The sequence below is a fragment of the Myotis myotis genome, unplaced genomic scaffold (assembly GCF_014108235.1).
Source record: "Myotis myotis isolate mMyoMyo1 unplaced genomic scaffold, mMyoMyo1.p scaffold_m19_p_3, whole genome shotgun sequence".
Lineage (NCBI taxonomy): Eukaryota > Metazoa > Chordata > Mammalia > Chiroptera > Vespertilionidae > Myotis > Myotis myotis.
In genome coordinates, this window is record NW_023416335.1 from 123,157,334 (window position 1) to 123,169,943 (window position 12,610).

At 42.0% G+C, this 12,610-nt stretch overlaps 1 protein-coding gene across 2 annotated transcripts in view; it reads left to right on the forward strand.

The window, feature by feature from the left end:
* The first annotated feature begins 1,545 nt into the window (after positions 1–1,545).
* The window catches only part of TIGAR (TP53 induced glycolysis regulatory phosphatase), a 35,006-nt gene continuing 23,941 nt past the window's right edge, over positions 1,546–12,610 (forward strand). Inside the window, exons 1-2 of one of the 2 annotated variants that reach the window (XM_036299357.1) lie at positions 1,546–1,693; positions 9,466–9,503. In XM_036299357.1, the coding sequence (XP_036155250.1) occupies positions 1,662–1,693; positions 9,466–9,503 (70 nt within the window). In that variant the 5' untranslated portion in view covers positions 1,546–1,661. The remainder of the gene's footprint in view (positions 1,694–9,465; positions 9,504–12,610) is intronic. The other variant, XM_036299356.1, reaches the window with a different exon arrangement.

The following is a 12,610-nucleotide window of genomic DNA, read 5'->3' on the forward strand; positions in this document are numbered from 1 at the left end:
AAAATAAAAAAAAATAAAGATAAAGGAAGATGGGGAAAAAAAAAAAAAAGAATCCAAAAATATGAAGATAGTGTAAGGAGCCTCTGGGACAACTTCAAGCGTATCAACATCCGAATTATGGTGATGCCAGAAGAAGAGCGAGAGCAAGATATTGAAAACCTATTTGAAGAAATAATGACAGAAAACTTCCCCTACCTGGTGAAAGAAATAGACTTACAAGTCCAGGAAGTGCAGAGAACTCCAAACAAAAGGAATCCGAAGAGAATCACATCAAGACACATCACAATTAAAATGCCAAGGGCTAAAGACAAAGAGAGACTCTTAAAAGCAGCAAGAGAAAGAAACTCAGTTACCTACAAGGGAGTACCCATACGACTGTCAGCTGATTTCTCAACAGAAACTTTGCAGGCCAGAAGGGAGTGGCAAGAAATATTCAAAGTGATGAATGCCAAGAACCTACAACCAAGATTACTTTACCCAGCAAAGCTATCATTCAGAATTGAAGGTCAGATAAAGAGCTTCACTGATAAGAAAAAGCTAAAGGAGTTCATCACCACCAAACCAGTATTATATGAAATGCTGAAAGGTAACCTTCAAGAAGAGGAAGAAGAAGAAAAGGTAAAGATACACATTATGAACAACAAATACACATCTATCAACAAGTGAATCTAAAAATCAAGTGAATAAATAATCTGAGGAATAGAATAAACTAGTGAATATAACAGAATCAGGGGCATAGAAAGGGAGTAGACTGACTATTCTGCCGGGGGAGGGGTGTTGGGGGATGTGGGAAGAGACTGGACAAAAATCATACACCTATGGATGAGGACAGTGGGGAGGGTGCGGTGGGAACCAGGTGGAGGGGAGCTATGGGGGGGGGGGGGGGGAGAAAGAGGAACAACTGTAATAATCTGAACAATAAAGATTTAATTTAAAAAAATACCTCTTAAAAAAAAACCTAAAAAAAAAAAAAAATCAAGGATGGAAGAAGAGTGTGATTAGATACCAAGGATAAGGGGATTCTCGATAAGCTGGCTTTACAGGATTCTTTGGGAAAACTGGGCGTAGCAGTCCAAGGATAAGGCCTAGTCTAGATGGGGGAGGGCTCAAAAGGGCCGGACTGAAGTTTGCTCCAGGAACATGCCTGCCAAGGGGGAGTGAGGGCCTGAACGTGGTGGTGTAAGTCCACGGACCTTGCTGACCCTACATCTCCTGTGTCAGAGGTGGACAGCTACACCTCCTATGACCCAATCTGTCGGCAACTGTACACCCCCGAAGCAGACTATGGCTGCATTCCAGCCTCAAATCAGACTGATTCCAAATCCGAGCGTGGATTCCCTTATCTGCTACACAGCGCCTCCAAGATACCAGCTTGCCTGGGGCTGCAGGGCGGGCCCGGCGTGCACCTCCTGCGCGCCAATCACAGGCCGGCGCGCAGGGGCGCAAGCGCCAAGGGCCTGGGCGGGGCCTCAGCTCTCACCAGTCTCCGCCGACTGGCGGGCCTCCCACCGCCCTGATTGGCCTTCCGGAGATGACGTAGGCGCCCGCCTCGGCCAGTAGGAGCGGAGCCGGCGGGCCGGCGGGGTTTAGCGGAAGTGGTGTGGGAGCGGCGAGCCGGCAGCGCAGAGAAGCGGCGCAGCGTGGAGGACGAGAGGCCAGCGATGACGCGCTTCGCCCTGACTGTGGTCCGGCAGTGAGTATTGCTCTCGCAGGGACCCTTTCCCCGCTGGTCACTGTGTGTTGTGGAGTGGGTGAGGGGACCACTGGTCTGCCATCCTGTTTCTTCCTGCTTGCTCACCCCTCGCAGAGTTGGCTTGGACGGGCGATTTTCCAGGTGTTTTCTTACGTGCTGTTTCCTGTGAGGCCCCCCCCCCCCCCCCCCCCCCCCCCCCCCCCCCCGGCACCGCTGAGCCGGGGAGGCAGATGTTAATATCATCAGCCCCGTGGTGCAGAGGAGGTGAGGTCCGGACAAGTAAATGGCCGGGGTCCCCAGCTGTTGGTGACAGAGCTAAAGCTGAAGAAAGACAACCTTGTCTCCAGGCTTGTCTGTGCACCGTTTTTGCTTCCCAGCAGGTTGCGAAGACAGCAGGCAGAATAGCTCGAGGGAGGCTATTTTTGATGCCGGCTACCTTTCGCTGTCCCGTCTCTCAGTCCCTGCAGTTCCTTCTCGTTTCCCGCTCGTTTGCCTGGGCAGTCAGCCCCACGGACATGTATCTGAGATGTATCTCTCCCCTCCAGAGGTTACATTACTGGGAGAGAAAAAGGGGCCCTGCCCTGGGCTCAGCCGACCGCATCACCCCGAACAGATATTTTTGTCCTAACATCACCCGGAGCCAAATGCTGATATGTCTTTGTGTCTCTCATCTTTTCCCCTCTTTTCGCTTATGTACCGACTGTTAGTGGGAAGTGAGATTCAGGGTGGTTAAGAGCACAGATTTTTCAAGCAAGATAGACCGAGGTAAGAATCGTGGCTCCGCCTAGAAGCCTCGTAACCTGGCCTTCCCTAAACTGACTTCATATTTCCGACCTCAGTTTCCTGAAATATAAAACCTACCTCACTGGGTTAATGTGAGAATTAAGCGGGAGAAAAATAGAGTGTATAGCACAATGGCGGATAAGAAATATATCTGAGAATTAAATAACTTACCTTTCTATAAGGACAGCTCTAATAAAAATTGTTAACCCTCAAAAAAAAATTATATATATATATATATATATATATATATATATATATATATATATATATATAGTTTATCGGACAACATTTAGAGTAGGCACTATGTGCCAATGGACTGGGTTACATACATAAATAAGATGCCATTTTTAACTTCATGGAGCTCACAAGGAACGATAATGTGTTTTAATCTTGTCAAATGACTTTAACTGCTATCTCTTCTGTCCTTTTTTAAAAATATATTTTCATTGATTTCAGAGGAAAGGAGAGGGCGAGAGAGATAGAAACATCAATGATGAGAGAGAACCATTGATCGGCTGCCTCCTGCACACCCCACACTGGGGATCAAACCCGGGACCCTTTGGTCCACAGGCCACCCTCTATCCACTGAACCAAACTGGCCAGGGCTGTCCTGTTCTTTTACAAGAAGAAATCTTGAGAATCACCTGAAATTGTCCCTTTGGGATTCACAGGGTTTTAATTTTTAAAAAATATATCTTTTTATTGATTTCACAGAGGAAGGAAGAGGGAGAGAGAGAGAAACATCAATGGTGAGAGAGAATCATTGACTGGCTGCACCCTGCACACACACTCCCCTCCCCTCATCACACACTCACACATATTGGGAATCGAGCGGGAAATCCTGGCATGTACCCTGACTGGGACTCAAACCACGACCCTCCTGGTTTATAGGCTGACGCTCAATCACTGAGCAACACCGACCGGGCTAGGATTCACAGCATCTTAATGACTAAACTAGGAATCGAATTTCTCCCTATCTCTTCTCTACCCTCTTCATTTATAGAATGTCTTATGACCATTGTATGACCTAATTAAGCTCATAAGCTGATCAGTAGCAGAACGGGAACTAGAGACCTGATTGCCCTTTCTGCTGGTGTTAGAGCACTTTCTGGCTCCCTGACCTAGCCAGCAGTGTCTGGCACATAATTGAAGCTCAGGATTTGTGGGAAATCTGGGTTAAAACACCTCTTGAAAAATCAGGTGATCCCTATTCAGATTCCTAATAAACAAGTTATAATGTGGATTTTTATCCCCTTCCTGATTCTTAAAAAAGGCTTGATTTTTTAAATTGATTCCTCACAGGATTCTATAGAAAACACGTAAAAAATACCTTAAGAAATTGTGTGTCAGGCACTGTTGTAATTCTGACAATCCAATGAAGTAAGGATTGCTCCTCAGTTTGCAGATAAGGAACTGAGACTATGAGGGTATGTAACTTTAAAAAATATATATCTTTACTAATTTCAGAGAGAGAGAGGGAGAGATAGAAACATCAATGATAGAGAATCATTGATCGGCTGCCTCCTGCATGCCCCCTACTGGGGATTGAGCCCACATGCCTGGGCATGTGACCTTGACTGCCAAACCAGTTAGGACGAGGGCATATAACTTGGTTAAAGTCATATGTTGGGTTGGAGAGGCTGAATTAGAACCAAAGCAACATGACCCTACAGCCCAACCAACCCTCTTAACCACTGTACTCTTCTACATCCTATTTTATTGAATTAAAGACTAGTATTTGTAGGGTGTTTGAATACCACCAGCCATTTTAGAGGCTTTTTATTTTTCTTCATATAATTGTGAATAGTGATAAGAATAGTTTGCTTTGTTCTGTTATATTTGTGGGCAAGTGGAATGAAAGTGTTGAAACAATCTATAGGATTAGGGTAAGCTGCTCCCCTTTCTGGACCATCTCTCTTTTCTCCTTTAGAATTCTCAAAGCTAAAAATAGATGATTCTTTCAGGAAAAGAAATGATTTCAAACTTGATTGATAATTACCATACTTAAATATAATGACTCTTTTTAAAAATATATATATTTTATTGATTTTTTACAGAGAGGAAGGGAGAGGGATAGAGAGTTAGAAACATCGATGAGAGAGAAACATTGATCAGCTGCCTCCTGCACACCTCCTACTGGGGATGTGCCCACAACCAAGGTACATGCCCTTGACCGGAATCTAACCTGGGACCTTTCAGTCTGCAGGCCGACGCTCTATCCCTGAGCCAAACTGGTTAGGGCAAGTATAATGACTCTTATGGGAGTCAGCAAGATTGGATCATTTAGCATAGTATTGGGAATAGGCACTTGAGTTTCTGTTACCTGATTCTGTATAACTATAAGATAAACACCTTGAAACTGATGGCATGATCAATATTTTTTTGAGTTGGAAGTGTAAATAGGTAATGCAAGAAAACTTTAAGAAAGCAATTTAAGTTCAACCAAATCCCTTATGAATCTTGTGCTGTTTCTGTATATGTGTGTTTACTATTCTTCATCATACTTGGAAGTGAAAGTACCTTGTGTATCATTTTTGGAATAGAATGCCCAAGATTTCAAACTTCAAGTCTACTGATATTATTAAACTGTAACTTCTCATCTTATAGCAAAGCATTGCTGAAAACTCCAGTGCGTGTTGGCATTTCCATCACCTACACTATATATTGAAGCCCCCAGTTCCCTTGACATGTTATTTGTAGGTGTTTGCAACCATTTGCCTGCAGACCATCCATTTCACTTCCAGTTTTAACTGGCTCTTAAAATTAAAATTTTTTTTACAAACTAAATTTAATTTACTTGAATGACTTAAAGGTAATGAATTACTAAACTTTTATAAAGATAACATATAATTGTTATGTTATTGTGATATTTGCTTTCTGGGGATTGATCATAGCCTTGCACCCAGGATTAATTCTGTATATAAACAAATATATCACAAATTGAGATATTAGGTTCTTTTTCCCCTCAAACACCCAGGGAATATCTCCATGTTACTAGCCCTTGGAATCTTTTATATTTTCACTTAATTGTGGAGAGGAATTAGAATAAAACTGTACTCATGATTAAATATCAGGTGAGGCTTTACATTTCCATATATGCTAAAGCATATCTATTTGAAAACTTGCCCCAAATGTATACTAATTTCCTACTATTTGTCTCTCATGTCTGTTGAATTTGAATTCTTTAAAGGGATATGCTTAGGAAATTAAACTTTCTATGTGATTTCTGAAGAAATGCCAAAGAATGTAAGCCCGAACTAATAAAGTCAAATACCTGTTTAAGTGAACAGTGTGATAATCTATGAAATGAATGATGCCTATTTGTAGGGCCTATAAATGGCTGGTCATAAGACCTCACCTCTTGGCAGAAGCATTTGAATTCTTGCAGAGTCGGGTGTTGCGTTTTGGAAATGGATCACACTGCAGATTTTGAAAATGAGTGGTGTTAGTCCTGACTCCTTCAAAATATATTCCTCTGACCTTTCAGCTCCCTTCATCTTCTCTGTGCTGTCACAGCCAAACTTGGTTAAGTGAAGTTTAATAGTAAAACTATTTTAGTCACCCACTTTTCTTTTCCACTCCCCAAGCAAACTAATGCTAAATACTTGCTTCAAGGATTTATACAGACCTCTTGATAAAGCTGATAAAAGCTGTAAAACTAAATATTTATGAATGTTTTTAGAAAAAAATTCTGTTTCTAGATTCCTGCCCTATAGTGTTTATAAAATGATTTGATGGCAGAAGTGACCAACAGAATGCCAGTGATTGTTAATAAGGCAGCAATGTCTGCAGCAGTTTCTGCCCTTCAGTATATTAGAGCTATTTTTTCTCCTTTCACTAAAAATGGCTAGATGGAGGGGCAGTGTCATTACAAAATTATCACAATACTTGGGATTCCATTTTTTACAGGATGACTTCTTTTTTTTGCACTAGAGGAAAAAGATGGATTTAAAACTCTCCACCTTGCTTTTTCTACTTAATAATATATATTGGTGATTTTTCTATATCTTCACATACAATCTTTCTCTTTTTAGGGGACATAGTATTCCATTATGTAGGTATACCACTGTTTGTTAAGGCAACCAGAACTTTGTTAATGGACATGTAGGTTACTTACCATCTTTTGCTATTAGAAGTCTATAATAATAAAATGTAATATGCAAATCGACCGAATGGCTGAACAGTGGAATGAAAAAGCAACATGCAGAAGACTACATATTGTAAGAGACAATCCTATCTAATAAAAGAGAAACATGGTAATTAGCCTTAACTTCGCTACCCTTCCCATTGGCTAATCAGGGTGATATGCAAATTAACGGCCAGCCAAGATGGCGGCTGGCAGCCAGGCAACTGACTCGAACAGGAGGCTTGCTTGCTCCAGTCACGGAGGAAGCCAACGTTCCCTGCCTGCCGCTGCTGGGCTCTGAGCTGCTCTCTAAGAAGCATTGTTACAAATATAGAAGCTAAACAAAACCCCAGAAACCTGCTTTCAGTCAGCTGGGATCTCAGAGCTGGAGTCGTAACAAAGTTTCAAATATAGAAGGTAAACAAAGCACAGAAACCTGCTTTCAGCAGCCGAGGTCTGAGCTAAAGCCGGCTCTCAGCTCCAGTGACAGCCATAGAAGGTAAATAAGTCCCAGAATTAAAAAAAAAGGAGAGGTTGGGAGGAGCTTCAGTCACCCGCCAGCCATAAAACGGCCCTCAGCCTCTCACCCAGACTGGCCAGGCACCCCAGTGGGGACCCCCACCCTGAGTGGGGTGTGACCAGCTGCAAACAGCCATCATCCCCTCACCCAGGCTGGCCAGGCACCCCAGCAGGGATCCCCCACCCTGAAGGGGCTGTGGCCAGCCTGCAAACAGCCATCAGCCACTCACCCAGGCTGGCAAGGTACTCCAGCAAGGATCCCACCCTAAGGGGGTGTGGCCAGTCTGTGAACGGCCCTCAGCCCATCACCCAGGCTGGCCAGGCACCCCAGCGGGACCCCTGATCTGGGACACCCTTCAGGGGAAACCAGCCAGCCCCCACCCATGCACCAGGCATATAATAAAAGGGTAATATGCAAATTGACCCTAACAGCAGAACGACTGGGAATGATTGGTCACTATGACACACACTGACCACCTGGGGGCCGATGCTCAATGCAGGAGCTGCCCCCCTGGTGGCCAGTGCACTCCCACAGGGGGAGCTCTGCTCAGCCACAAGCCGGGCTGATGGCTGCCGCACAGCAGTGATGGCGGGAGCCTCTCCCACCTCCTCAGCAGCACTAAGGATGTCCAACTGCAGCTTAGGCCTGCTCACCGCTGGCAAGTAGACATCCCCCGAGGGCTCCTGGGCTGCCAGAGGGATGTCTGACTGCCAGCTTAGGTCTGTTCCCCTAAGGAGCGGGCCTAAGCCAGCAAGTGGACATCCCCTGAGGGGTCCCAGACTACGAGGGGGCACAGGCCGTGCTGAGGGATGCCCCCCACTCCCCAAGTGCACAAATTTTTGTGCACCGGGCCTCTAGTTCATTATAAAGTTCAACAATAGCTAAAGTAACCTTTGCTCTACACCAGTGGGAAAGCTATAAAGAAAGGCAAGTAAAGGAGCATCCAGATGTCCACATAATGGATCCTCTGTGGGTGGAGGACATTGTGATGGAAAAGGGTCTAGGAGGCTGGCAGTGATCTGTTAACGTGGGTAATATATGAGTGTTGGTTTTATTTGTTTATATTGTTTATTTCACAGTTTTTAAAAGATTAGAGAAATGCATTGTTACATTTTTTTATTTTTATAAACCTCTGTCCAAGCCTCTATAAAGCGCTTATAATTATTAAGTGCTTATTAAAAGCTATGCAGTATTCTAAACACTTTAACTCTATTCACTCAGTTATCACAAGAGTCATGTGAGATAGAGGCTGTTGCTATCTATCCTATTTAACAGAGGACAAACTGAAACACTTGACCCAAACCCAGCTCCTAGAGCCCAAGCAGTTTTGTTCCTGTGCCTGATTTATGGCGATGAAGTTTACTTCAAAGATTCCCACTTCTCATTGACATGGAAGGATATAAATAGGGGGCTGTAGACATTTGGTTCCAAATGAGAAATCATTTGCTCTGAAGAAACATTTTTACTGTTTTTACCTCCTATTCCCAATTCTATGTCCAGAGTCCACACAGAAGAAGGGCAGACGCTGAGCATCTGTATCTCCAGTTACTTGCACTGTTTCGCATGTAGAAAGAGCTCAAGGAAGCTTCAGCTGAATTCTCCTGACAGCTTTTTGTGTATTTGATGGTGGCTTTAACTGTAGTTCTGTCCTATCACTCAGTCTTGTCCATGTAACCCTGCCTTCTTCCCAATTGACTGTTATTTTGTGACAAAGTTTCCAGTCCTTTCACCCTACTCTTGCTACAAAATTGTTGTGTGTTTTTTTCTCATTCTTAAACATGTATTACCCAAACCCCACTTCTTCAGTGTGGTCTGCAGACAGTTGTCAGCACTACAGAGTGGAACATCTTGAGAAAACCTAGGTCCTAGGAGAAGGCAGGGGTCTGAAGATTTGTATGTCCCCCCCCCCCCCCCCTATTCTCAGCCCTGGACTTGCTCATCCTGTTCAGCAGTGGACAGACTGACCTTCATATTTGAGTCTGCCTGGGAAAATTGTTTTGGTCAACATACTTCTATTTACAAGAATATTTAACAAGAGTAATATATACACATACATTTTTAACAGAATTTCCCATCTGCAATTCACTTAAGATTGATTCGTGATCTATACATTTTAATTTGGGCAGTGTGAAATTCTTAGCTTATCAATTAAATACATTAAATGATTGCAAATATTCATTTAGAATAAATTTTACAGATTAGATTATGAAGTATGTTGCTATCATGTGCTATCTTTGTGAATAGCATTACCTTTGATTGCTGATTTTTTTTTCTCATCTTAAAAATAACCTAATTTATTAATAAAGGTGTTTTTTTTTCCCCCCACCATCCTCTCTACTTTAGTGGACAAACAAGATTAAACAAGGAGAAAGTAATTCAAGGTTGGTATATTATTTTTGCTTTCTTCTTTAGTGTTAATGTGATATGGGAGTTAGTTGGGTCTTGTGGGGCAGGGTGGATGGGCTCAGCCCTGTGTTATGAGCTGGGATTACAGAATTAAAGCATTATAGCCACAGAAATATGATCAGAGCAGATGGTAACCAAGGACTCTTAAGTGAGCTGTATGTAAAGAGTGGCATTCCACGGTGTTTGTGGGTAGCTTCAAGTGGCCCAGGCAGCTGATAAAACCGTCTTAAAATATAACTGCCCGGATTTAAGATGAATTTATATTTGGAAACAAAGTTTACTGGCTGATGCTAATGGTGTTTTTCTGCTAAGATTTCAATTTTAGTAGTAACAAAGAGGATTAAAAAAGAACTTTCTCACTTTATTCTGAACAGATTGTCCCTCCCTTCTTGTGGTAATTTAGACTCAGATCTTTTAATCTCCCTAATGATCTGGCTAGTCTGGCTTTTAAAGAATATTTTGGTGGACGTTCAGCCAGATTATAAAAGCATTTTGTTTAATTTTTTTGGTTAGGGACATCTGGGGTTGGCAGAAACTGACTTTCATACCCAGTGTGCTTGACTCCCTCTACTGGATACTAATCTGATAGTTAAAATGAACCTTTGTTTTCCAATGACTTGTGTCCATACCAGGTTATTCTTTGGACTCATGTCCCTGACTACCTTGTCCTTCATTCCATTTCACATTGACAATGGAACATGAATAAAAGCTTTTGTGTTCACACTTGTTTTGTAAGGCTTCTTTTGTGTGTTTTGTTATTTTTCCTAATTTGTAAGTTAGATGCTTAGTTCTTGAAGTTATACCCTCTCCCCCGCCCCCTTTTTTAAGCATTCCAGGCTTATATATTTGGAAGTACTATTTTGGTTGCATACCTACAGCTTTGATTTGTAGCAATTTCGTAAGTATTCAGTACGAAGTATCTTAAATTTCCATTTTGATTTCTTTATTGACCTATCAGTTATCTATTAAATTTCCCAATAGCTGGGCTTGCTTTGTTGTTCTTCATCTTTTATGATTCACTTCCAGTGTAATTGCATGTTCTGGCAGCATGCTTTATTTGATAATATTTACTTGAAATTTGTTAAAATGGTTGGTTTTTGTAAATCTACCATTGCATGCTTGAGAAAAATCTGTTTTCCAATTGTTGGGTTTGGAGTTATATATCAAATAATCAACCTTGAGGTTCTTTTGTTGTTGTTCAAATCTCCTATACTTTACTAATTTGTAAGTTTACTAATTTGCCAGTATGACCTAAATATCAGTTTATGAATAAGACATGTTATATTTCTGACTGTGATGGCCAAGTTATCCTTTAGTACCTGAACTGGCATAATGTGTGCTTTTATGTTCTGCCTTTATATAGTTAGAGGCTATGTTATCAGGCACATGCAAATTCAAAAATTGTTATATGTTCCTAGTGAATTGGATCACCACTTATTTATAGTAATGCTCACAATCCTTACTAAGACTTTTGTCATAAAGTCCTGCATTTCTGAGAGTAGTATAGCTACTCTGTTTTGGGGTTGGAATTTGCCTGTATGTAAATATATTTTTCCATCCTTTCCTTTAAACCTTTCTGTGTACTGATGTCTTAAGTGTTATTACCTCATAAATACTAGGTAACTGATTTTGATTCTTCTTTAAAAAAAATACAATCTGTCTTTTAATTGGCAAGAGCAGTCTATTTACTTTTATTCTGGTTGCTGATATGTGGAATGTTAATGTCAGTGGTGCATGGGCAGGCTAAACAGCCATCTCAGATGGTGAATAAAGAAAAATTGAATTTATTTAAGGAAAAGGGGTTGGAGGAGGGGGATATCCAAAGGGAAGAGCTACACAGCACTGAGCCAAAGGGTATTGGGTCCATGCTGACAGCAAAAATATACTTAGGACAGTAAAACAAGGAAGGGCATAGAATCAACAGGAAAGCCTAGGCTGGGCTGTTTTGGTTCACTACGAAGTCAGAGAAAAGGGGGCTTTGTAGAGAGGTTCAGTGGGTTAGCCAGGGACAAGCTGCCATTGCCCATTGCTCTCCTGGTTGTAAATCTCATGGGGTCCCTTAAAAGTTAGGGGATACTTGCCTGTGGGGGAAGGAGACGGGGGTGGGAATGGCACGGGCATGCTCCTTGGAGGGAGAGCATGCACTGGATCCTTTGTCTTGATGTATTTGTCTCTCTCTTGCAGATGGAAATCTTAGGGGAGGTCTCAGGCAAGAGTCAAAAGAATATTCATCAGCTCTACCCAGTGTGCTCTTTCTGGACAGGGGGTCATTAGTCAATGTAGGTGGTCTCAGGCAAACAAGGGGTCACTTGTCTGGTTTTGCTGCTTTTCTGGGCCTGGAGCTGAAATATAACTGAAGCCTAGATATTATCCTTAGGAAGGAAAGGTCTGTGGGTCTAAGCCACCTGACGAGTGGTATGCTAGGGGAGGATAGTTATCCTGAGGGCGAGGTTTGTGTTTTCCTTATCCAACCCCTTCTCACCTTCCCTACTGGCTTTGAAATGATAAGCCATTTCTATTCTTTTAATGGCTAACAGTGTTCTTTAAATTTTTACCATTCATGCTTAATAAAATATAAGATTAATATTCACTCTCTTGAAAAATACAAAGACCTTATGTTACTTTTGTTTAGTATTTTAGTCCTGTCCTTTTTAACTACAGGCCGTAGCTATTATTGTTCAATTTGTTATTTAGACGGTGTTTGTTTAGATTTACATGTATATTTACCAGTTCCTCTTATCATTTCTTTTACATCCCAGACCTTCACTCCTAAGTATCTTCTTCAAAAGTGCCCCTAGTGCAGACTGGTTAATGGTAAAGATAGTTTCAGTTGTTTCTCTTCTAGACAGTTCTGGTTCTAGTCTGTGTAATTGCTTTTAGTCTATCAGTGGTCGGCAAACTCATCAGTCAACAGAGCCAAGTATCAACAGTACAACGATTGAAATTTATTTTGAGAGCCAAATTTTTTAAACTTAAACTATATAAGTAGGTACATTGTTATTAACTTAATTAGGGTACTCCTAAGGCTTAGGAAGAGCCACACTCAAGGGGCCAAAGAGCTGCATGTGGCTTGCGAGCCGCA